Here is a 24,655-nt window from a genome sequence, read left to right as displayed (position 1 = left end):
TCAGATTTTTTCCTAGATTCTACAGTAAATGTATTGTTTGACCTCACTATTCAAGGAATAGACACATTTTCTATATTACGTAATAAACTCGCACTTCTATCAATTAAGTGGGTAGAACAAATCTTGATATGTAAAGTCTCAGTCTCTGTGGTTTTAAGAGATTTCAACCCTGGGGTCGTTCAGAGGTTCTTATGAAGGTGGTCTGTTTTAGATCTTTGTCTTGGGATCAAACAACTTCTGCCGTCATCTTGGTCGGGCTTGAGCTGTGCCATCTCTGAACCAATCAGTCTTTTCCAAACTACTTAACGTTGACAACGTTCTTCCTTTAGCTAGGCTCATCTCTTTGAAGCGTGCATGGCCATAAAGTACTTAGCTATATACATAAAATCATCCCAAAACAATTCTTGACGGACGTATAATCAAACATCGTTCAACTACATAATTCTATATCATGTCTACAACCAATATGTGATTATTATGCTTTGTAGCAAATGCTTCAGAATGCAGAAGAAGACTATTGGTCAATAGGCAATACTGATTGAAACTCTTCACATCCTGATAGCAATCAATATTAGAAGTGTTTGAAAATTAAGAACATATCTTCTGTAAAGTTCTCAGAACCACCCCTTAAAAAAATATGTTCGTCCAATCATTGCATTCGGATTCAGACTTGGATTTATGCTTTTCCATGTCAACACTAATAACGGCGAAATTAATCTACATCAGTCAGATGGTACAACTAGAGCACTGTAAGTGGTTTACGTTCATTATCGCTGTAATGTTATGTGTTTTGAGACAAGAGGCAACTTAACAGTCTATCGTCTCGTGACACTTTGCAGACTCTGCTTTGTGGATTCATGCGTTTTGAAGGAGGCATGGCTTTGAAGGGTGGGATATTACACGTTCAAACCTAGCTTGCTATTGCTAGCCTCTTTGAAACTGTTTTGCGTGTGTTTGGGTCTTGGGTAGGGGGTTTTGGGTAGGGGGTCTTGGGTAGGGGAACTTGTGCATTCCTAAAGCACGAATTCCAATGACCCATTATGTGAGAACAGCCAAACTAACACTGGCATACCAAAAACACCAACTTTGTTTTCCCACTTAAAAAAAGAAAAGAGGAAGTAGTCTTAAAAGTCTGAGATTTATTTGGTTATAACAGGGCAAATATACCATACATCCAATGGTTAAATCAGCATAGTTACCTGCATGCATAGCCACATTACTTATGGCCAGGACATTGGCCATAAGGGTGAGTTTGGTGACAGTTTTCAGCACACACTGGAGGCTTGGGCAATTCAGCTGCAGGCCTCACTGGAGGCTTGGGCAATTCAGCTGCAGGCCTCACTGGAGGCTTGGGCAATTCAGCTGCAGGCCTCACTGGAGGCTTGGGCAATTCAGCTGCAGGCCTCACTGGAGGTTTTGGGAATTCGGCTGCAGGCTTCACTGGAGGCTTCGGGAATTCAGCTACAGGCTTCACTGGAGGCTTCGGGAATTCGGCTGCAGGCTTCACTGGTGGTTTTGGAAGCTCGGCTGCAGGCTTCACTGGAGGCTTCGGGAATTCGGCTGCAGGCTTCGGGAATTCGGCTACAGGCTTCACTGGAGGCTTCGGGAATTCAGCTACAGGCTTCACTGGAGGCTTCGGGAATTCGGCTGCAGGCTTCACTGGAGGCTTCGGGGGTTGGGCTGCAGGCTTCACTGGAGGCTTCGGGTGTTCGGCTGCAGGCTTCACTGGAGGCTTTGGGTGTTCGGCTGCAGGCTTCACCGGAGGTTCAGCTGCAGGCTGCTCTGGCAGTTCATCGGAAGGCTCCGGCAGTTCAGTGGAAGGCTCCGGCCCATGCTCCGGAAGTTCGACGGAAGGCTCAGGCAGTTCAGTGGAAGGCTCCGGCCCATGCTCCGGCAGTTCGACGGAAGGCTCTGGCCCATGCTCCGGCAGTTCGTCGGAAGGCTCCGGTTCAGGCTCAGGCAGTTCGTCGGAAGGCTCCGGTTCAGGCTCAGGCAGTTCGACGGAAGGCTCCGGTTCAGGCTCAGGCAGTTCAACGGAAGGCTCCGGTTCAGGCTCAGGCAGTTCAACGGAAGGCTCCGGTTCAGGCTCAGGCAGTTCAACGGAAGGCTTCACTGGAGGCTTCTGAGGTTCGGCTGGAGGCTTCACTGGAGGCTTCTGAGGTTCGGTTGCAGGCTTCACTGGAGGCTTCTGAGGTTCGGCTGCAGGCTTCACTGGAGGCTTCACTGGAGGCTTCTGAGGTTCGGCTGCAGGCTTCACTGGGGGCTGCTGGGGTTCGGCTGCAGGCTTCACTGGGGGCTGCTGGGGTTCGGCTGCAGGCTTTGGGGGTCCGGCTGCAGGCTTCACAGGTCCGGCTGCAGGCTTCACTGGAGGCTTCTGGGGTTCGGCTGCAGGCTTCGGGGGTCCGGCTGCAGGCTTCACTGGAGGCTTCGGAGGTCCGGCTGCAGGCTTCACTGGATGGATACAGATAGTCAACTTTAGTCAGTCCATTTACCGGCATTCAGTCTCAGATACAGCACAAAACCCAAATAGCAAGTTTTACTCTTTTTAAATTTTAATCATCATCTGTCAATTTTGTAAAGCCACTCTGTGCTTGAAACCATGCTATTGGCTGAATACTTTTTACATTGAGAAAGATTTATTAGAAAACAAGACAAACGGAAATAACGAGGAAGCTGACCCAAACACTAATATAATAACATAACAAATACCTGCAAATGGAGCCATACACTGATGTCCACATCCATTGCTGCAGCATTTCTCATTGTTCGGACAGTCACTGTCATAGTAACAAAACTCGGTACACATTCCTCCTTCTCCAAAATTTGTGCTTGGACACTCTCCTGGCTTTGCTGTTATGCAGACACATGACAGAAACCACATCACTGAATACTGAATGTCTCATTCACTGTATGAAAAACAATGTTGTCATAAGATGATAGTAGGAGGTTTTACCGGAATATTCAGTCTATATACTTCATAGTTTCACGTTTAGCTCAATGCGTTGCTTGCGGTTTCTTTGCAATTATTTGCGAAACTTACTAGCAATTTCTGAGTGAAAACATTTTTTCAGTGTTTTTGGAAGACAGATAGCCTCCATCGTTAATTCAAACTCACTGAAAACAGGCGGCACACACGCGGGCCCACAGGGAAATTGACAGCATTTGTGTCCTCCAGAGCAGCCTCTATCAGAAGTGCATCCTCGACGGGACGGCTCGACCGTCAGCGTCGCCGGACACTGACCGGACACTACAGAATAGGATTCAAGAGGATCATTAGGGTAGACCAGGAAGTGCTGTAATAGTTTGATTCAGCTTTAGAAATGTGTCTCAAACTTTGAACTGAAGCAGATAAATGTGTGAATATTGCAAAGTAGCTTAGAAATCTACCATTTTCACTAAACTGCATCAATCAGTTTCAAAGACTGAGAGTGCCGTTACAACCTACCCCACTATACTAGAGTGAGTAATAGTGCAATGCTGATAGAAAACATGGACATCAGTTATGTTGTATACAAATTTACTGGTGTACATCTTCACAAATTATGCCATCCCCATGACCACCCTAATTAACCTTTTAGGCATTTTAGTAGGCTACTCAACAGAAAACAAAGCAAACATAGGAACGCACTACATATACACAACGCAGAGTTATCGGTTAGAATTACCTCCCAATATTATATTGTAGGCTTATGAAGTTGTTAAACGAAAAAACTTTAGGCAAAAGTTTAAACTCTGGATTGATAACCATCTGGTAACAATTTTGTAGCCACTAATGTTCTTGTTTTAGATTAAACAAAAATGCCTATATTAGTGATTATATGGGTTTTACTTGCACAATGAAAAAATGCATAAACTTATGACAGTTTGCATATTTATACTTAGCTTATTATCAAAACTAAACCAACATACAAAGTTGAAATTCCACTTGACGTCTGTATTGTACTTTTGTAAGCCTACGTGCTGAGCTGTGTCGAAATTCAAACTTTGTTAGGCCCTTTATTTATGCACTTCTTCGGGCTGTGTAATGAAGCTAAAAGAACTTCTCACCTACGACTCCAGCGTCTGTTGTGCTCAAACATGCAGACAGACACAATAAAACAGCACTAAACGAGCAGTACACTCGAGCGGTCATCCTCTCGACCTGCAATCTCTGAAAACAGAAGATGTGCTGAATTTGTGAGTCAGGAGGGGTGGACAGCCAGGAACACAAAACTACAAAGAAAAACCCTGTTGCTGCATCAAAATATCAGCCAAGTCCCACAACAAATAACTCCAACCCTAATGAAAATCACCTGCCTGTAGCTTTCTAATATAGCCTAATCTTGAAGACCTTGATTAGCTTGTTCAGGTGTGTTTGATTAGGGTTGGATGTCGTGATAATTACCGTAATTAGGAGATGATTGAGCGTTTTATGGCAACACTATCAACGTCCAATGAATCTGTCAGGTGGTAAAGCGATCACGTGGTACAAGTCGGAGTTCTACCACAAGTTACAAGTTGTAATTATGACTAAACTCCTACACCTAAACTCTCCAGGAAATGGATATCTACTGGAGGCTGGCATAAATCTGCATTGAACATCAAGAGACACAGCACAGACAGAGGGCCATGTCTAGAATTTGAATCTGAATTTTTCAATTGCTGATTGATTTGCGATGCAAATCCATGCAAGTAATTATGAATGAAAACAATGTTTCCAGCCACTATAGTGAATACACAGCCATGGTTATATAAAAAACAATTTAATGATGGATGGTTTCATATGGATTACATAATCAGAGAATAGTTGTTCACTCAAGCTTTCTATAGACATATTTCTCATTGTGACTGAGGCAAGTAGCCTATAGAGTTTTGGTTCATTTCTGTGACGCGCTCCAGTTCATCCGATTTTAGAAGAATTCGTAGCCCCACTCGGGCCAAAATACGCATTTATAAACTTCAATATCTCATGCAAAACAATCACAAAACGCTTTGTGACATTTTTAAAAGCCATGCATGGATCAAGACCACTGGAAATAGGATCGTAACTTAAACCCATCCCCCCCTGCAAATCGCAACCTGGGTGTGAGCGATGTAATGTTTAGGGGGCCTACTGTACCTTTAGAAATTGTTTTTCTTCACGAATTATGAGGTTTTATGGTTTAATCACGGTCAGATTTTTTCCTAGATTCTACAGTAAATGTATTGTTTGACCTCACTATTCAAGGAATAGACACATTTTCTATATTACGTAATAAACTCGCACTTCTATCAATTAAGTGGGTAGAACAAATCTTGATATGTAAAGTCTCAGTCTCTGTGGTTTTAAGAGATTTCAACCCTGGGGTCGTTCAGAGGTTCTTATGAAGGTGGTCTGTTTTAGATCTTTGTCTTGGGATCAAACAACTTCTGCCGTCATCTTGGTCGGGCTTGAGCTGTGCCATCTCTGAACCAATCAGTCTTTTCCAAACTACTTAACGTTGACAACGTTCTTCCTTTAGCTAGGCTCATCTCTTTGAAGCGTGCATGGCCATAAAGTACTTAGCTATATACATAAAATCATCCCAAAACAATTCTTGACGGACGTATAATCAAACATCGTTCAACTACATAATTCTATATCATGTCTACAACCAATATGTGATTATTATGCTTTGTAGCAAATGCTTCAGAATGCAGAAGAAGACTATTGGTCAATAGGCAATACTGATTGAAACTCTTCACATCCTGATAGCAATCAATATTAGAAGTGTTTGAAAATTAAGAACATATCTTCTGTAAAGTTCTCAGAACCACCCCTTAAAAAAATATGTTCGTCCAATCATTGCATTCGGATTCAGACTTGGATTTATGCTTTTCCATGTCAACACTAATAACGGCGAAATTAATCTACATCAGTCAGATGGTACAACTAGAGCACTGTAAGTGGTTTACGTTCATTATCGCTGTAATGTTATGTGTTTTGAGACAAGAGGCAACTTAACAGTCTATCGTCTCGTGACACTTTGCAGACTCTGCTTTGTGGATTCATGCGTTTTGAAGGAGGCATGGCTTTGAAGGGTGGGATATTACACGTTCAAACCTAGCTTGCTATTGCTAGCCTCTTTGAAACTGTTTTGCGTGTGTTTGGGTCTTGGGTAGGGGGTTTTGGGTAGGGGGTCTTGGGTAGGGGAACTTGTGCATTCCTAAAGCACGAATTCCAATGACCCATTATGTGAGAACAGCCAAACTAACACTGGCATACCAAAAACACCAACTTTGTTTTCCCACTTAAAAAAAGAAAAGAGGAAGTAGTCTTAAAAGTCTGAGATTTATTTGGTTATAACAGGGCAAATATACCATACATCCAATGGTTAAATCAGCACAGTTACCTGCATGCATAGCCACATTACTTATGGCCAGGACATTGGCCATAAGGGTGAGTTTGGTGACAGTTTTCAGCACACACTGGAGGCTTGGGCAATTCAGCTGCAGGCCTCACTGGAGGCTTGGGCAATTCAGCTGCAGGCCTCACTGGAGGCTTGGGCAATTCAGCTGCAGGCCTCACTGGAGGCTTGGGCAATTCAGCTGCAGGCCTCACTGGAGGTTTTGGGAATTCGGCTGCAGGCTTCACTGGAGGCTTCGGGAATTCAGCTACAGGCTTCACTGGAGGCTTCGGGAATTCGGCTGCAGGCTTCACTGGTGGTTTTGGAAGCTCGGCTGCAGGCTTCACTGGAGGCTTCGGGAATTCGGCTGCAGGCTTCGGGAATTCGGCTACAGGCTTCACTGGAGGCTTCGGGAATTCAGCTACAGGCTTCACTGGAGGCTTCGGGAATTCGGCTGCAGGCTTCACTGGAGGCTTCGGGGGTTGGGCTGCAGGCTTCACTGGAGGCTTCGGGTGTTCGGCTGCAGGCTTCACTGGAGGCTTTGGGTGTTCGGCTGCAGGCTTCACCGGAGGTTCAGCTGCAGGCTGCTCTGGCAGTTCATCGGAAGGCTCCGGCAGTTCAGTGGAAGGCTCCGGCCCATGCTCCGGAAGTTCGACGGAAGGCTCAGGCAGTTCAGTGGAAGGCTCCGGCCCATGCTCCGGCAGTTCGACGGAAGGCTCTGGCCCATGCTCCGGCAGTTCGTCGGAAGGCTCCGGTTCAGGCTCAGGCAGTTCGTCGGAAGGCTCCGGTTCAGGCTCAGGCAGTTCGACGGAAGGCTCCGGTTCAGGCTCAGGCAGTTCAACGGAAGGCTCCGGTTCAGGCTCAGGCAGTTCAACGGAAGGCTCCGGTTCAGGCTCAGGCAGTTCAACGGAAGGCTTCACTGGAGGCTTCTGAGGTTCGGCTGGAGGCTTCACTGGAGGCTTCTGAGGTTCGGTTGCAGGCTTCACTGGAGGCTTCTGAGGTTCGGCTGCAGGCTTCACTGGAGGCTTCACTGGAGGCTTCTGAGGTTCGGCTGCAGGCTTCACTGGAGGCTTCACTGGAGGCTTCTGAGGTTCGGCTGCAGGCTTCACTGGGGGCTGCTGGGGTTCGGCTGCAGGCTTCACTGGGGGCTGCTGGGGTTCGGCTGCAGGCTTTGGGGGTCCGGCTGCAGGCTTCACAGGTCCGGCTGCAGGCTTCACTGGAGGCTTCTGGGGTTCGGCTGCAGGCTTCGGGGGTCCGGCTGCAGGCTTCACTGGAGGCTTCGGAGGTCCGGCTGCAGGCTTCACTGGATGGATACAGATAGTCAACTTTAGTCAGTCCATTTACCGGCATTCAGTCTCAGATACAGCACAAAACCCAAATAGCAAGTTTTACTCTTTTTAAATTTTAATCATCATCTGTCAATTTTGTAAAGCCACTCTGTGCTTGAAACCATGCTATTGGCTGAATACTTTTTACATTGAGAAAGATTTATTAGAAAACAAGACAAACGGAAATAACGAGGAAGCTGACCCAAACACTAATATAATAACATAACAAATACCTGCAAATGGAGCCATACACTGATGTCCACATCCATTGCTGCAGCATTTCTCATTGTTCGGACAGTCACTGTCATAGTAACAAAACTCGGTACACATTCCTCCTTCTCCAAAATTTGTGCTTGGACACTCTCCTGGCTTTGCTGTTATGCAGACACATGACAGAAACCACATCACTGAATACTGAATGTCTCATTCACTGTATGAAAAACAATGTTGTCATAAGATGATAGTAGGAGGTTTTACCGGAATATTCAGTCTATATACTTCATAGTTTCACGTTTAGTTCAATGCGTTGCTTGCGGTTTCTTTGCAATTATTTGTGAAACTTACTAGCAATTTCTGAGTGAAAACATTTTTTCAGTGTTTTTGGAAGACAGATAGCCTCCATCGTTAATTCAAACTCACTGAAAACAGGCGGCACACACGCGGGCCCACAGGGAAATTGACAGCATTTGTGTCCTCCAGAGCAGCCTCTATCAGAAGTGCATCCTCGACGGGACGGCTCGACCGTCAGCGTCGCCGGACACTGACCGGACACTACAGAATAGGATGCAAGAGGATCATTAGGGTAGACCAGGAAGTGCTGTAATAGTTTGATTCAGCTTTAGAAATGCGTCTCAAACTTTGAACTGAAGCAGATAAATGTGTGAATATTGCAAAGTAGCTTAGAAATCTACCATTTTCACTAAACTGCATCAATCAGTTTCAAAGACTGAGAGTGCCGTTACAACCTACCCCACTATAGTAGAGTGAGTAATAGTGCAATGCTGATAGAAAACATGGACATCAGTTATGTTGTATACAAATTTACTGGTGTACATCTTCACAAATTATGCCATCCCCATGACCACCCTAATTAACCTTTTAGGCATTTTAGTAGGCTACTCAACAGAAAACAAAGCAAACATAGGAACGCACTACATATACACAACGCAGAGTTATCGGTTAGAATTACCTCCCAATATTATATTGTAGGCTTATGAAGTTGTTAAACGAAAAAACTTTAGGCAAAAGTTTAAACTCTGGATTGATAACCATCTGGTAACAATTTTGTAGCCACTAATGTTCTTGTTTTAGATTAAACAAAAATGCCTATATTAGTGATTATATGGGTTTTACTTGCACAATGAAAAAATGCATAAACTTATGACAGTTTGCATATTTATACTTAGCTTATTATCAAAACTAAACCAACATACAAAGTTGAAATTCCACTTGACGTCTGTATTGTACTTTTGTAAGCCTACGTGCTGAGCTGTGTCGAAATTCAAACTTTGTTAGGCCCTTTATTTATGCACTTCTTCGGGCTGTGTAATGAAGCTAAAAGAACTTCTCACCTACGACTCCAGCGTCTGTTGTGCTCAAACATGCAGACAGACACAATAAAACAGCACTAAACGAGCAGTACACTCGAGCGGTCATCCTCTCGACCTGCAATCTCTCAAAACAGAAGATGTGCTGAATTTGTGAGTCAGGAGGGGTGGACAGCCAGGAACACAAAACTACAAAGAAAAACCCTGTTGCTGCATCAAAATATCAGCCAAGTCCCACAACAAATAACTCCAACCCTAATGAAAATCACCTGCCTGTAGCTTTCTAATATAGCCTAATCTTGAAGACCTTGATTAGCTTGTTCAGGTGTGTTTGATTAGGGTTGGATGTCGTGATAATTACCGTAATTAGGAGATGATTGAGCGTTTTATGGCAACACTATCAACGTCCAATGAATCTGTCAGGTGGTAAAGCGATCACGTGGTACAAGTCGGAGTTCTACCACAAGTTACAAGTTGTAATTATGACTAAACTCCTACACCTAAACTCTCCAGGAAATGGATATCTACTGGAGGCTGGCATAAATCTGCATTGAACATCAAGAGACACAGCACAGACAGAGGGCCATGTCTAGAATTTGAATCTGAATTTTTCAATTGCTGATTGATTTGCGATGCAAATCCATGCAAGTAATTATGAATGAAAACAATGTTTCCAGCCACTATAGTGAATACACAGCCATGGTTATATAAAAAACAATTTAATGATGGATGGTTTCATATGGATTACATAATCAGAGAATAGTTGTTCACTCAAGCTTTCTATAGACATATTTCTCATTGTGACTGAGGCAAGTAGCCTATAGAGTTTTGGTTCATTTCTGTGACGCGCTCCAGTTCATCCGATTTTAGAAGAATTCGTAGCCCCACTCGGGCCAAAATACGCATTTATAAACTTCAATATCTCATGCAAAACAATCACAAAACGCTTTGTGACATTTTTAAAAGCCATGCATGGATCAAGACCACTGGAAATAGGATCGTAACTTAAACCCATCCCCCCCTGCAAATCGCAACCTGGGTGTGAGCGATGTAATGTTTAGGGGGCCTACTGTACCTTTAGAAATTGTTTTTCTTCACGAATTATGAGGTTTTATGGTTTAATCACGGTCAGATTTTTTCCTAGATTCTACAGTAAATGTATTGTTTGACCTCACTATTCAAGGAATAGACAAATTTTCTATATTACGTAATAAACTCGCACTTCTATCAATTAAGTGGGTAGAACAAATCTTGATATGTAAAGTCTCAGTCTCTGTGGTTTTAAGAGATTTCAACCCTGGGGTCGTTCAGAGGTTCTTATGAAGGTGGTCTGTTTTAGATCTTTGTCTTGGGATCAAACAACTTCTGCCGTCATCTTGGTCGGGCTTGAGCTGTGCCATCTCTGAACCAATCAGTCTTTTCCAAACTACTTAACGTTGACAACGTTCTTCCTTTAGCTAGGCTCATCTCTTTGAAGCGTGCATGGCCATAAAGTACTTAGCTATATACATAAAATCATCCCAAAACAATTCTTGACGGACGTATAATCAAACATCGTTCAACTACATAATTCTATATCATGTCTACAACCAATATGTGATTATTATGCTTTGTAGCAAATGCTTCAGAATGCAGAAGAAGACTATTGGTCAATAGGCAATACTGATTGAAACTCTTCACATCCTGATAGCAATCAATATTAGAAGTGTTTGAAAATTAAGAACATATCTTCTGTAAAGTTCTCAGAACCACCCCTTAAAAAAATATGTTCGTCCAATCATTGCATTCGGATTCAGACTTGGATTTATGCTTTTCCATGTCAACACTAATAACGGCGAAATTAATCTACATCAGTCAGATGGTACAACTAGAGCACTGTAAGTGGTTTACGTTCATTATCGCTGTAATGTTATGTGTTTTGAGACAAGAGGCAACTTAACAGTCTATCGTCTCGTGACACTTTGCAGACTCTGCTTTGTGGATTCATGCGTTTTGAAGGAGGCATGGCTTTGAAGGGTGGGATATTACACGTTCAAACCTAGCTTGCTATTGCTAGCCTCTTTGAAACTGTTTTGCGTGTGTTTGGGTCTTGGGTAGGGGGTTTTGGGTAGGGGGTCTTGGGTAGGGGAACTTGTGCATTCCTAAAGCACGAATTCCAATGACCCATTATGTGAGAACAGCCAAACTAACACTGGCATACCAAAAACACCAACTTTGTTTTCCCACTTAAAAAAAGAAAAGAGGAAGTAGTCTTAAAAGTCTGAGATTTATTTGGTTATAACAGGGCAAATATACCATACATCCAATGGTTAAATCAGCACAGTTACCTGCATGCATAGCCACATTACTTATGGCCAGGACATTGGCCATAAGGGTGAGTTTGGTGACAGTTTTCAGCACACACTGGAGGCTTGGGCAATTCAGCTGCAGGCCTCACTGGAGGCTTGGGCAATTCAGCTGCAGGCCTCACTGGAGGCTTGGGCAATTCAGCTGCAGGCCTCACTGGAGGCTTGGGCAATTCAGCTGCAGGCCTCACTGGAGGTTTTGGGAATTCGGCTGCAGGCTTCACTGGAGGCTTCGGGAATTCAGCTACAGGCTTCACTGGAGGCTTCGGGAATTCGGCTGCAGGCTTCACTGGTGGTTTTGGAAGCTCGGCTGCAGGCTTCACTGGAGGCTTCGGGAATTCGGCTGCAGGCTTCGGGAATTCGGCTACAGGCTTCACTGGAGGCTTCGGGAATTCAGCTACAGGCTTCACTGGAGGCTTCGGGAATTCGGCTGCAGGCTTCACTGGAGGCTTCGGGGGTTGGGCTGCAGGCTTCACTGGAGGCTTCGGGGGTTCGGCTGCAGGCTTCACTGGAGGCTTTGGGTGTTCGGCTGCAGGCTTCACCGGAGGTTCAGCTGCAGGCTGCTCTGGCAGTTCATCGGAAGGCTCCGGCAGTTCAGTGGAAGGCTCCGGCCCATGCTCCGGAAGTTCGACGGAAGGCTCAGGCAGTTCAGTGGAAGGCTCCGGCCCATGCTCCGGCAGTTCGACGGAAGGCTCTGGCCCATGCTCCGGCAGTTCGTCGGAAGGCTCCGGTTCAGGCTCAGGCAGTTCGTCGGAAGGCTCCGGTTCAGGCTCAGGCAGTTCGACGGAAGGCTCCGGTTCAGGCTCAGGCAGTTCAACGGAAGGCTCCGGTTCAGGCTCAGGCAGTTCAACGGAAGGCTCCGGTTCAGGCTCAGGCAGTTCAACGGAAGGCTTCACTGGAGGCTTCTGAGGTTCGGCTGGAGGCTTCACTGGAGGCTTCTGAGGTTCGGTTGCAGGCTTCACTGGAGGCTTCTGAGGTTCGGCTGCAGGCTTCACTGGAGGCTTCACTGGAGGCTTCTGAGGTTCGGCTGCAGGCTTCACTGGGGGCTGCTGGGGTTCGGCTGCAGGCTTCACTGGGGGCTGCTGGGGTTCGGCTGCAGGCTTTGGGGGTCCGGCTGCAGGCTTCACAGGTCCGGCTGCAGGCTTCACTGGAGGCTTCTGGGGTTCGGCTGCAGGCTTCGGGGGTCCGGCTGCAGGCTTCACTGGAGGCTTCGGAGGTCCGGCTGCAGGCTTCACTGGATGGATACAGATAGTCAACTTTAGTCAGTCCATTTACCGGCATTCAGTCTCAGATACAGCACAAAACCCAAATAGCAAGTTTTACTCTTTTTAAATTTTAATCATCATCTGTCAATTTTGTAAAGCCACTCTGTGCTTGAAACCATGCTATTGGCTGAATACTTTTTACATTGAGAAAAATTTATTAGAAAACAAGACAAACGGAAATAACGAGGAAGCTGACCCAAACACTAATATAAATATAGCTGCAAGCAGCAATCACCGGGGCCAAGCGCAAGCAAGACGACAAGACATGCCAAAGTGGCTGGGAGTGTGAGACCCACTGCAGCAAAGAGCAATTAAAGACATTTGAAGATGAATTTTGGCAAAATGGTTGAAAAATCACATACAATAACTAAAAATATGATTATCACTTTTGACCAATAGCTGGCGCAGTTACGAAACTGATGTGATGTGGTCAGAGTGAAGTGACAATGACACATACAAAGTTTGGTGTCAATATGTCAAGGCATTGCAGATATAAAGCCTGAATAGTCATTTTGGCATCATGCCTCAACTTTGCCACTGCGGTATACGAAAACGGTTTTGTCTATCGACACGAAATCCATAACTTTTACTCGGCACGGTCTGGAGATGACACGATCCGATTTTGGTGAAAATCGGACGTTCGGTCTAGGAGGAGTTTGAAAAAGTAGGTTTTAAAAGAAAATAAAGATGGCGGACAGGAAGTTTGGCTGACTATGGCAAAATTGGTATCTATGTTTTCAGCATAACCCAAGGAATCTATTGAGATCAGTGTCATTACTATAGGCAAATTTATTCAAAAGTTATTAGCATTTTTGGAAATTTCATTATAACTTTTGACCAAAAGGTGGCGCTGTCTCATAAATTTTTGAGTACTTTTAGGGCGTTGTACTGATGACCCATACTGAGTTTCGTAACGATACGTTCATGCGTTCATAAAATACAGCATTTTAGCACATAATTCAAAATGGCCGACAGCCAAAATGGCCGATATGGGAAAATTGGATATCAGTCGACTCAGCACGATGCCCTGAATCTAACGAGACCACTTTTGTGATTTTTGGACAAACCGTTCAGAAGTTATAAGCAAAAATATAAATTCTTCATATCTCCGGACCAGTAGGTGGCGCTGCGCCGAAACGCAGCATGTAGCCTCAGGTCATGCTTGTGATGACATGTACCAAATTTGGTCTGAATCCGATAAAGCGTTGTGGAGATACGGCCTTACGTCTGTTTTTGCAAGCGCTACGTAAAATTTATTTGCGCGGTATTCGAGAACGGTAATTCGAATCAACTTGAATTCCATAACTTTTTGTCGGCATGGTCTGTAGATGATCTGATTCAATTTTCATGGAAATTGGAGCAACGGCCTAGGAGGAGTTCGAAAAAGTAGCTTTTACGGAAAATTCAAAATGGCGGAAAACTTTTCATGGCGCAAAATGACGTCATTGGGTGCAATCGAATCGTCACGAGGTCAGGAATCAGAGGAAAAAAGAATTTTGTTTCTAGCCCTTGTGGTTCAAAAGTTATTAGAATAAACATGAGTGAAACTTTGGACAGTTGGTGGCGCTAGAGGGAATGACTTAGACACACCAAAATTGGTGTATTTAATGTTGGGACTGTCCTCTATCCGAATGTCAAACCATTACAACTTTCCCGCGATCGGTTCTATGGGCTGCCATAGACTCCCAGAGCGGAAGAAGAAGAAGAATTATTTTTGGTACGGGAACAGATACAATAGGTGCCCGCACCTTCAGTGCTTGGCCCCTAATAATAAGGGAACCTTTTTGCCATTTATAGTGCCACCTATGGTCTGCTCTGCATGAAACTCGGCACGCTTGTTCACCATGTCATGACACATATGCTCAGCGATTTTCGTGATGTTCTGAGTTTTTGTTTAGGATTTATAGGCTTTTGACTGTATTTTGCCCCGCCCATTTTCCAAATGACCCTGTTATAGCCAACCAAATGCAAAAATTCTACTTTTTTTCAAAAACTATTGATCGAGAGAGTCCAGAGAAATGTCCTAGACTGGTTTGGCTCCGGTCGGGCGAAAAACCAGGGACTAGTTCGCAAAAGTAGGTTTTGGACAAAATTCGACATAGCAGAAATTTTTTCTGGCCTAAATCGAAATCGGAGATGGCCATTTTGTCCGCCTTGAGCCAAGGATTCCAACGATTTGGGGCACTTGATCCTGGGACAAACGGTCTAAGAGCTATGATCAATTTTGAACTTTTGGTTGCTGTAGCGCCACCTATGGGCCATTCGGGGTCATACTCTGATAGGTTGTCCCCAAATTGAGGCCTACCATCTGGCCAGGTTTCACGTCTCTAGGCCTTACGGTTTGGCCTGCACGATGCGTTTTACGAATCCTTAATTACAATAGGGTTTCAGCATTTCATGCTTGAACCCCTAATAAGATTGAAGGCTTTTTGCCAGTTACAGCGCCACCTATGGTCCGATCTCCATGAAACTCTGCATGCTTCCTCACCATGTTCTGACACATATGCTCATCAATTTTGGTGAAGTTCTGAATTTTCATATGGGATTTATAGGCTTTTTAGTGTATTTTGCCACGCCCCTTTTCTAAATGACCCTGTTACAGCCACCCAAATGCAAAAGTTCAACTTTTTTTTCGATATTTATTGATCTAGAGAGTCCAGAGAAATGTCCTAGACTGGTTTGGTTCCGATCTGGTGAAAAACCTAGGACTAGTTTGCAAAAGTAGGTTTTGGACAAAATTCGACATAGCAGAAAATTTTTCTGGCCTAAATCGAAATTGGAGATAGCCATTTTGTCCGCCTTGAGCCAGGGATCACAGTGGTGTGAGACACTTGAGTCTAGGACAAACGGACTCTAGGAGTTATGGGCGATGTAGTACTTTTGCACTAAATCTGTAGCTGTAGCACAACGTAAAATTTGTTTGCGCGGTATTTGAGAACGGTTTGACGAATCAACACGAATTCCATAACTTTTTGTCGGTACAGTGTGGAGATGATACGATTCGATTTTGGTGAAAATCGGACAAACGGTCTAGGAGGAGTTCGACAAAGTAGGTTTTGACTGAAAATCAAGATGGCGGACAGGAAGTTCGGCCAAATATGGCAAACTTGGTATCTATGTTCTCAGCGTGACCCAGCGAATCTATTGAGACCAGTGGCATTTCAATAGGCAGATGTATTCAAAGGTTATTAGCCTTTTTGGAAATGTTGTTATAACTTTTGACCACAAGGTGGCGCTGTTTCGAAACTTCTCACGCTCCTTCAGGGCATCGTGCTGATGACCCATACCATGTTTCGTAACAATCCATTCATGCGTTCTTAAAATACAGCATTTTAGCACAAAATTCAAAATGGCCGACAGCCAAAATGGCCGACATGGTAAAATTGGATATCAGTCGACTCAGCATGTTGGCCTGAATCTAACGAGACCAATTTGATGATTTTTGGGCAAACTGTTCAGAAGTTATAAGCAAAAATAGCCATTTTTCATATCTCCGGACCAGTAGGTGGCGCTGCGCCGAAACGCAGCATGTAGCCTCAAGTCATGCTTGTGATGACATGTGGCAAATTTGGTCTGAATCCAACAAAGCGTTGCGGAGATACAGCCTTACGTCTGTTTTCGCAAGCGCTACGTAAAATTTGTTTGTGGGTTTTTTCGAAAATTGCTAAGCGAATCAACTTGAATTCCATAACTTTTTGTCGGCATGGTCTGTAGATGATCTGATTCAATTTTCATGGAAATTGGAGCAACGGCCTAGGAGGAGTTCGAAAAAGTAGCTTTTTCGGAAAATTCAAAATGGCGGAAAACTTTTCATGGCGCAAAATGACGTCATTGGGTGCAATCGAATCGTCACGAGGTCAGGAATCAGAGGAAAAAAGAATTTTGTTTCTAGCCCTTGTGGTTCAAAAGTTATTAGAATAAACATGAGTGAAACTTTGGACAGTTGGTGGCGCTAGAGGGAATGACTTAGACACACCAAAATTGGTGTATTTAATGTTGGGACTGTCCTCTATCCGAATGTCAAACCATTACAACTTTCCCGCGATCGGTTCTATGGGCTGCCATAGACTCCCAGAGCGGAAGAAGAAGAAGAATTATTTTTGGTACGGGAACAGATACAATAGGTGCCCGCACCTTCAGTGCTTGGCCCCTAATAACATAACAAATACCTGCAAATGGAGCCATACACTGATGTCCACATCCATTGCTGCAGCATTTCTCATTGTTCGGACAGTCACTGTCATAGTAACAAAACTCGGTACACATTCCTCCTTCTCCAAAATTTGTGCTTGGACACTCTCCTGGCTTTGCTGTTATGCAGACACATGACAGAAACCACATCACTGAATACTGAATGTCTCATTCACTGTATGAAAAACAATGTTGTCATAAGATGATAGTAGGAGGTTTTACCGGAATATTCAGTCTATATACTTCATAGTTTCACGTTTAGCTCAATGCGTTGCTTGCGGTTTCTTTGCAATTATTTGCGAAACTTACTAGCAATTTCTGAGTGAAAACATTTTTTCAGTGTTTTTGGAAGACAGATAGCCTCCATCGTTAATTCAAACTCACTGAAAACAGGCGGCACACACGCGGGCCCACAGGGAAATTGACAGCATTTGTGTCCTCCAGAGCAGCCTCTATCAGAAGTGCATCCTCGACGGGACGGCTCGACCGTCAGCGTCGCCGGACACTGACCGGACACTACAGAATAGGATTCAAGAGGATCATTAGGGTAGACCAGGAAGTGCTGTAATAGTTTGATTCAGCTTTAGAAATGTGTCTCAAACTTTGAACTGAAGCAGATAAATGTGTGAATATTGCAAAGTAGCTTAGAAATCTACCATTTTCACTAAACTGCATCAATCAGTTTCAAAGACTGAGAGTGCCGTTACAACCTACCCCACTATACTAGAGTGAGTAATAGTGCAATGCTGATAGAAAACATGGACATCAGTTATGTTGTATACAAATTTACTGGTGTACATCTTCACAAATTATGCCATCCCCATGACCACCCTAATTAACCTTTTAGGCATTTTAGTAGGCTACTCAACAGAAAACAAAGCAAACATAGGAACGCACTACATATACACAACGCAGAGTTATCGGTTAGAATTACCTCCCAATATTATATTGTAGGCTTATGAAGTTGTTAAACGAAAAAACTTTAGGCAAAAGTTTAAACTCTGGATTGATAACCATCTGGTAACAATTTTGTAGCCACTAATGTTCTTGTTTTAGATTAAACAAAAATGCCTATATTAGTGATTATATGGGTTTTACTTGCACAATGAAAAAATGCATAAACTTATGACAGTTTGCATATTTATACTTAGCTTATTATCAAAACTAAACCAACATACAAAGTTGAAATTCCACTTGACGTCTGTATTGTACTTTTGTAAGCCTACGTGCTGAGCTGTGTCGAAATTCAAACTTTGTTAGGCCCTTTATTTATGCACTTCTTCGGGCTGTGTAATGAAGCTAAAAGAACTTCTCACCTACGACTCCAGCGTCTGTTGTGCTCAAACATGCAGACAGACACAATAAAACAGCACTAAACGAGCAGTACACTCGAGCGGTCATCCTCTCGACCTGCAATCTCTCAAAACAGAAGATGTGCTGAATTTGTGAGTCAGGAGGGGTGGACAGCCAGGAACACAAAACTACAAAGAAAAACCCTGTTGCTGCATCAAAATATCAGCCAAGTCCCACAACAAATAACTCCAACCCTAATGAAAATCACCTGCCTGTAGCTTTCTAATATAGCCTAATCTTGAAGACCTTGATTAGCTTGTTCAGGTGTGTTTGATTAGGGTTGGATGTCGTGATAATTACCGTAATTAGGAGATGATTGAGCGTTTTATGGCAACACTATCAACGTCCAATGAATCTGTCAGGTGGTAAAGCGATCACGTGGTACAAGTCGGAGTTCTACCACAAGTTACAAGTTGTAATTATGACTAAACTCCTACACCTAAACTCTCCAGGAAATGGTTATCTACTGGAGGCTGGCATAAATCTGCATTGAACATCAAGAGACACAGCACAGACAGAGGGCCATGTCTAGAATTTGAATCTGAATTTTTCAATTGCTGATTGATTTGCGATGCAAATCCATGCAAGTAATTATGAATGAAAACAATGTTTCCAGCCACTATAGTGAATACACAGCCATGGTTATATAAAAAACAATTTAATGATGGATGGTTTCATATGGATTACATAATCAGAGAATAGTTGTTCACTCAAGCTTTCTATAGACATATTTCTCATCGTGACTGAGGCAAGTAGCCTATAGAGTTTTGGTTCATTTCTGTGACGCGCTCCAGTTCATCCGATTTTAGAAGAATTCGTAGCCCCACTCGGGCCAAAATACGCATTTATAAACTTCAATATCTCATGCAAAACAATCACAAAACGCTTTGTGACATTTTGAAAAGCCGTGCATGGATCAAGACCACTGGAAATAGGATCGTAACTTAAACCCATCCCCCCCTGCAAATCGCAACCTGGGTGTGAGCGATGTAATGTTTAGGGGGCCTACTGTACCTTTAGAAATTGTTTTTCTTCACGAATTATGAGGTTTTATGGTTTAATCACGGTCAGATTTTTTCCTAGATTCTACAGTAAATGTATTGTTTGACCTCACTATTCAAGGAATAGACACATTTTCTATATTACGTAATAAACTCGCACTTCTATCAATTAAGTGGGTAGAACAAATCTTGATATGTAAAGTCTCAGTCTCTGTGGTTTTAAGAGATTTCAACCCTGGGGTCGTTCAGAGGTTCTTAAGGTGGTGGTCTGTTTTAGATCTTTGTCTTGGGATCAAACAACTTCTGCCGTCATCTTGGTCGGGCTTGAGCTGTGCCATCTCTGAACCAATCAGTCTTTTCCAAACTACTTAACGTTGACAACGTTCTTCCTTTAGCTAGGCTCATCTCTTTGAAGCGTGCATGGCCATAAAGTACTTAGCTATATACATAAAATCATCCCAAAACAATTCTTGACGGACGTATAATCAAACATCGTTCAACTACATAATTCTATATCATGTCTACAACCAATATGTGATTATTATGCTTTGTAGCAAATGCTTCAGAATGCAGAAGAAGACTATTGGTCAATAGGCAATACTGATTGAAACTCTTCACATCCTGATAGCAATCAATATTAGAAGTGTTTGAAAATTAAGAACATATCTTCTGTAAAGTTCTCAGAACCACCCCTTAAAAAAATATGTTCGTCCAATCATTGCATTCGGATTCAGACTTGGATTTATGCTTTTCCATGTCAACACTAATAACGGCGAAATTAATCTACATCAGTCAGATGGTACAACTAGAGCACTGCAAGTTTGTTTGTTTGTTTATTTATTTATATAGCACAGTTTAATACAACTCACGTTGCCCAAAGTGCTTTACAGTCCACAAATAAACAGCACAGAACAAAACGGATAAGTAGAAAAACACATAGCCTAACACACATAGACAATAAGCAGTTTACAGTTTTTTTGCATAGGAATTTAAAAGATATTGCTTCAGCATTGGTTTGAACATGCATAAGGATGTGACTGATCTAATGGACATAGGAAGGTCATTCCACAGTTTAGGTAAGTGGTTTACGTTCATTATCGCTGTAATGTTATGTGTTTTGAGACAAGAGGCAACTTAACAGTCTATCGTCTCGTGACACTTTGCAGACTCTGCTTTGTGGATTCATGCGTTTTGAAGGAGGCATGGCTTTGAAGGGTGGGATATTACACGTTCAAACCTAGCTTGCTATTGCTAGCCTCTTTGAAACTGTTTTGCGTGTGTTTGGGTCTTGGGTAGGGGGTTTTGGGTAGGGGGTCTTGGGTAGGGGAACTTGTGCATTCCTAAAGCACGAATTCCAATGACCCATTATGTGAGAACAGCCAAACTAACACTGGCATACCAAAAACACCAACTTTGTTTTCCCACTTAAAAAAAGAAAAGAGGAAGTAGTCTTAAAAGTCTGAGATTTATTTGGTTATAACAGGGCAAATATACCATACATCCAATGGTTAAATCAGCACAGTTACCTGCATGCATAGCCACATTACTTATGACCAGGACATTGGCCATAAGGGTGAGTTTGGTGACAGTTTTCAGCACACACTGGAGGCTTGGGCAATTCAGCTGCAGGCCTCACTGGAGGCTTGGGCAATTCAGCTGCAGGCCTCACTGGAGGCTTGGGCAATTCAGCTGCAGGCCTCACTGGAGGCTTGGGCAATTCAGCTGCAGGCCTCACTGGAGGTTTTGGGAATTCGGCTGCAGGCTTCACTGGAGGCTTCGGGAATTCAGCTACAGGCTTCACTGGAGGCTTCGGGAATTCGGCTGCAGGCTTCACTGGTGGTTTTGGAAGCTCGGCTGCAGGCTTCACTGGAGGCTTCGGGAATTCGGCTGCAGGCTTCGGGAATTCGGCTACAGGCTTCACTGGAGGCTTCGGGAATTCAGCTACAGGCTTCACTGGAGGCTTCGGGAATTCGGCTGCAGGCTTCACTGGAGGCTTCGGGGGTTGGGCTGCAGGCTTCACTGGAGGCTTCGGGTGTTCGGCTGCAGGCTTCACTGGAGGCTTTGGGTGTTCGGCTGCAGGCTTCACCGGAGGTTCAGCTGCAGGCTGCTCTGGCAGTTCATCGGAAGGCTCCGGCAGTTCAGTGGAAGGCTCCGGCCCATGCTCCGGAAGTTCGACGGAAGGCTCAGGCAGTTCAGTGGAAGGCTCCGGCCCATGCTCCGGCAGTTCGACGGAAGGCTCTGGCCCATGCTCCGGCAGTTCGTCGGAAGGCTCCGGTTCAGGCTCAGGCAGTTCGTCGGAAGGCTCCGGTTCAGGCTCAGGCAGTTCGACGGAAGGCTCCGGTTCAGGCTCAGGCAGTTCAACGGAAGGCTCCGGTTCAGGCTCAGGCAGTTCAACGGAAGGCTCCGGTTCAGGCTCAGGCAGTTCAACGGAAGGCTTCACTGGAGGCTTCTGAGGTTCGGTTGCAGGCTTCACTGGAGGCTTCTGAGGTTCGGCTGCAGGCTTCACTGGAGGCTTCACTGGAGGCTTCTGAGGTTCGGCTGCAGGCTTCACTGGGGGCTGCTGGGGTTCGGCTGCAGGCTTCACTGGGGGCTGCTGGGGTTCGGCTGCAGGCTTTGGGGGTCCGGCTGCAGGCTTCACAGGTCCGGCTGCAGGCTTCACTGGAGGCTTCTGGGGTTCGGCTGCAGGCTTCGGGGGTCCGGCTGCAGGCTTCACTGGAGGCTTCGGAGGTCCGGCTGCAGGCTTCACTGGATGGATACAGATAGTCAACTTTAGTCAGTCCATTTACCGGCATTCAGTCTCAGATACAGCACAAAACCCAAATAGCAAGTTTTACTCTTTTTAAATTTTAATCATCATCTGTCAATTTTGTAAAGCCACTCTGTGCTTGAAACCATGCTATTGGCTGAATACTTTTTACATTGAGAAAGATTTATTAGAAAACAAGACAAACGGAAATAACGAGGAAGCTGACCCAAACACTAATATAATAACATAACAAATACCTGCAAATGGAGCCATACACTGATGTCCACATCCATTGCTGCAGCATTTCTCATTGTTCGGACAGTCACTGTCATAGTAACAAAACTCGGTACACATTCCTCCTTCTCCAAAATTTGTGCTTGGACACTCTCCTGGCTTTGCTGTTATGCAGACACATGACAGAAACCACATCACTGAATACTGAATGTCTCATTCACTGTATGAAAAACAATGTTGTCATAAGATGATAGTAGGAGGTTTTACCGGAATATTCAGTCTATATACTTCATAGTTTCACGTTTAGTTCAATGCGTTGCTTGCGGTTTCTTTGCAATTATTTGTGAAACTTACTAGCAATTTCTGAGTGAAAACATTTTTTCAGTGTTTTTGGAAGACAGATAGCCTCCATCGTTAATTCAAACTCACTGAAAACAGGCGGCACACACGCGGGCCCACAGGGAAATTGACAGCATTTGTGTCCTCCAGAGCAGCCTCTATCAGAAGTGCATCCTCGACGGGACGGCTCGACCGTCAGCGTCGCCGGACACTGACCGGACACTACAGAATAGGATGCAAGAGGATCATTAGGGTAGACCAGGAAGTGCTGTAATAGTTTGATTCAGCTTTAGAAATGCGTCTCAAACTTTGAACTGAAGCAGATAAATGTGTGAATATTGCAAAGTAGCTTAGAAATCTACCATTTTCACTAAACTGCATCAATCAGTTTCAAAGACTGAGAGTGCCGTTACAACCTACCCCACTATAGTAGAGTGAGTAATAGTGCAATGCTGATAGAAAACATGGACATCAGTTATGTTGTATACAAATTTACTGGTGTACATCTTCACAAATTATGCCATCCCCATGACCACCCTAATTAACCTTTTAGGCATTTTAGTAGGCTACTCAACAGAAAACAAAGCAAACATAGAAACGCACTACATATACACAACGCAGAGTTATCGGTTAGAATTACCTCCCAATATTATATTGTAGGCTTATGAAGTTGTTAAACGAAAAAACTTTAGGCAAAAGTTTAAACTCTGGATTGATAACCATCTGGTAACAATTTTGTAGCCACTAATGTTCTTGTTTTAGATTAAACAAAAATGCCTATATTAGTGATTATATGGGTTTTACTTGCACAATGAAAAAATGCATAAACTTATGACAGTTTGCATATTTATACTTAGCTTATTATCAAAACTAAACCAACATACAAAGTTGAAATTCCACTTGACGTCTGTATTGTACTTTTGTAAGCCTACGTGCTGAGCTGTGTCGAAATTCAAACTTTGTTAGGCCCTTTATTTATGCACTTCTTCGGGCTGTGTAATGAAGCTAAAAGAACTTCTCACCTACGACTCCAGCGTCTGTTGTGCTCAAACATGCAGACAGACACAATAAAACAGCACTAAACGAGCAGTACACTCGAGCGGTCATCCTCTCGACCTGCAATCTCTGAAAACAGAAGATGTGCTGAATTTGTGAGTCAGGAGGGGTGGACAGCCAGGAACACAAAACTACAAAGAAAAACCCTGTTGCTGCATCAAAATATCAGCCAAGTCCCACAACAAATAACTCCAACCCTAATGAAAATCACCTGCCTGTAGCTTTCTAATATAGCCTAATCTTGAAGACCTTGATTAGCTTGTTCAGGTGTGTTTGATTAGGGTTGGATGTCGTGATAATTACCGTAATTAGGAGATGATTGAGCGTTTTATGGCAACACTATCAACGTCCAATGAATCTGTCAGGTGGTAAAGCGATCACGTGGTACAAGTCGGAGTTCTACCACAAGTTACAAGTTGTAATTATGACTAAACTCCTACACCTAAACTCTCCAGGAAATGGATATCTACTGGAGGCTGGCATAAATCTGCATTGAACATCAAGAGACACAGCACAGACAGAGGGCCATGTCTAGAATTTGAATCTGAATTTTTCAATTGCTGATTGATTTGCGATGCAAATCCATGCAAGTAATTATGAATGAAAACAATGTTTCCAGCCACTATAGTGAATACACAGCCATGGTTATATAAAAAACAATTTAATGATGGATGGTTTCTTATGGATTACATAATCAGAGAATAGTTGTTCACTCAAGCTTTCTATGGACATATTTCTCATTGTGACTGAGGCAAGTAGCCTATAGAGTTTTGGTTCATTTCTGTGACGCGCTCCAGTTCATCCGATTTTAGAAGAATTCGTAGCCCCACTCGGGCCAAAATACGCATTTATAAACTTCAATATCTCATGCAAAACAATCACAAAACGCTTTGTGACATTTTTAAA

At 43.7% G+C, this 24,655-nt stretch overlaps 4 protein-coding genes across 15 annotated transcripts; all 4 read right to left on the bottom strand.

Annotated features, from left to right (window-relative positions):
* Positions 1 to 1,120: 1,120 nt before the first annotated feature.
* On the bottom strand, positions 1,121 to 4,285 carry LOC307007923 (uncharacterized protein). The gene is made up of 4 exons (XM_079630401.1): positions 4,048 to 4,285; positions 3,116 to 3,247; positions 2,710 to 2,850; positions 1,121 to 2,451 (listed from the first exon to the last, which is right to left on the bottom strand). Exons 1-4 carry the CDS (start codon positions 4,130 to 4,132, stop codon positions 1,217 to 1,219), a joined length of 1,593 nt encoding a protein of 530 aa, XP_079486527.1. The 5' UTR covers positions 4,133 to 4,285; the 3' UTR covers positions 1,121 to 1,216.
* A 1,194-nt stretch (positions 4,286 to 5,479) lies between these two features.
* Positions 5,480 to 9,790, bottom strand: LOC307007898 (uncharacterized protein). Of its 7 annotated transcripts, none has more exons than XM_079630339.1 (6): positions 9,244 to 9,790; positions 8,312 to 8,443; positions 7,906 to 8,046; positions 7,541 to 7,647; positions 6,593 to 7,495; positions 6,252 to 6,525 (listed from the first exon to the last, which is right to left on the bottom strand). In XM_079630339.1, exons 1-6 carry the CDS (start codon positions 9,326 to 9,328, stop codon positions 6,523 to 6,525), a joined length of 1,371 nt encoding a protein of 456 aa, XP_079486465.1. In that variant the 5' UTR covers positions 9,329 to 9,790; the 3' UTR covers positions 6,252 to 6,522. The 7 variants fall into 7 exon arrangements, with proteins under 7 accessions (XP_079486461.1, XP_079486459.1, XP_079486462.1 ...); XM_079630337.1 differs by having other exon boundaries at positions 6,272 to 6,850; positions 6,911 to 7,495; positions 9,244 to 9,480; XM_079630335.1 differs by having other exon boundaries at positions 5,480 to 7,495; positions 9,244 to 9,707.
* A 1,676-nt stretch (positions 9,791 to 11,466) lies between these two features.
* LOC307006930 (uncharacterized protein) lies at positions 11,467 to 18,573 on the bottom strand. 6 transcript variants are annotated; one of them, XM_079628465.1, is made up of 6 exons: positions 18,337 to 18,573; positions 17,405 to 17,536; positions 16,999 to 17,139; positions 12,692 to 12,798; positions 12,107 to 12,646; positions 11,468 to 12,046 (listed from the first exon to the last, which is right to left on the bottom strand). In XM_079628465.1, the coding sequence occupies exons 1-6, from the start codon at positions 18,419 to 18,421 to the stop codon at positions 11,564 to 11,566; spliced, it is 1,488 nt and encodes a 495-aa protein (XP_079484591.1). In that variant the 5' UTR covers positions 18,422 to 18,573; the 3' UTR covers positions 11,468 to 11,563. The 6 variants fall into 6 exon arrangements, with proteins under 6 accessions (XP_079484589.1, XP_079484587.1, XP_079484591.1 ...); XM_079628463.1 differs by having other exon boundaries at positions 11,467 to 12,046; positions 12,107 to 12,798; XM_079628466.1 differs by having other exon boundaries at positions 11,468 to 11,721; positions 11,789 to 12,798.
* Positions 18,574 to 20,820: 2,247 nt separating this feature from the next.
* On the bottom strand, positions 20,821 to 23,966 carry LOC307006922 (uncharacterized protein). The gene is made up of 4 exons (XM_079628450.1): positions 23,716 to 23,966; positions 22,784 to 22,915; positions 22,378 to 22,518; positions 20,821 to 22,119 (listed from the first exon to the last, which is right to left on the bottom strand). The coding sequence occupies exons 1-4, from the start codon at positions 23,798 to 23,800 to the stop codon at positions 20,918 to 20,920; spliced, it is 1,560 nt and encodes a 519-aa protein (XP_079484576.1). The 5' UTR covers positions 23,801 to 23,966; the 3' UTR covers positions 20,821 to 20,917.
* Between the last annotated feature and the right edge of the window lie 689 nt (positions 23,967 to 24,655).

The sequence above is a fragment of the Phoxinus phoxinus genome, assembly GCF_949152265.1.
Source record: "Phoxinus phoxinus genome assembly, chromosome: 1".
In the NCBI taxonomy this organism is placed as follows: Eukaryota; Metazoa; Chordata; class Actinopteri; order Cypriniformes; family Leuciscidae; genus Phoxinus; species Phoxinus phoxinus.
Note: the sequence above shows the minus strand (reverse complement) of the source record. Positions and strands in the feature narration are given on the sequence as shown.

Excerpts from the sequence above, each read along its gene's own strand:
- LOC307007923 (XM_079630401.1), bottom strand. The coding sequence starts at position 4,132 with ATGACCGCTCGAGTGTACTGCTCGTTTAGTGCTGTTTTATTGTGTCTG. Across the intron at positions 3,248-4,047 it reads AACAGACGCTGGAGTCGTAG|TGTCCGGTCAGTGTCCGGCG; the intron begins GTGAGAAGTTCT and ends CCTATTCTGTAG. Across the intron at positions 2,452-2,709 it reads GTGTATGGCTCCATTTGCAG|TGAAGCCTGCAGCCGGACCT; the intron begins GTATTTGTTATG and ends GTATCCATCCAG.
- LOC307007898 (XM_079630333.1), bottom strand. The coding sequence starts at position 9,328 with ATGACCGCTCGAGTGTACTGCTCGTTTAGTGCTGTTTTATTGTGTCTG. Across the intron at positions 8,444-9,243 it reads AACAGACGCTGGAGTCGTAG|TGTCCGGTCAGTGTCCGGCG; the intron begins GTGAGAAGTTCT and ends CCTATTCTGTAG. Across the intron at positions 7,648-7,905 it reads GTGTATGGCTCCATTTGCAG|TGAAGCCTGCAGCCGGACCT; the intron begins GTATTTGTTATG and ends GTATCCATCCAG.
- LOC307006930 (XM_079628461.1), bottom strand. The coding sequence starts at position 18,421 with ATGACCGCTCGAGTGTACTGCTCGTTTAGTGCTGTTTTATTGTGTCTG. Across the intron at positions 17,140-17,404 it reads GTGTGTGCCGCCTGTTTTCA|CAAAGCCAGGAGAGTGTCCA; the intron begins GTGAGTTTGAAT and ends TCTGCATAACAG. Across the intron at positions 12,799-16,998 it reads GTGTATGGCTCCATTTGCAG|TGAAGCCTGCAGCCGGACCT; the intron begins GTATTTGTTATG and ends GTATCCATCCAG.
- LOC307006922 (XM_079628450.1), bottom strand. The coding sequence starts at position 23,800 with ATGACCGCTCGAGTGTACTGCTCGTTTAGTGCTGTTTTATTGTGTCTG. Across the intron at positions 22,916-23,715 it reads AACAGACGCTGGAGTCGTAG|TGTCCGGTCAGTGTCCGGCG; the intron begins GTGAGAAGTTCT and ends CCTATTCTGTAG. Across the intron at positions 22,120-22,377 it reads GTGTATGGCTCCATTTGCAG|TGAAGCCTGCAGCCGGACCT; the intron begins GTATTTGTTATG and ends GTATCCATCCAG.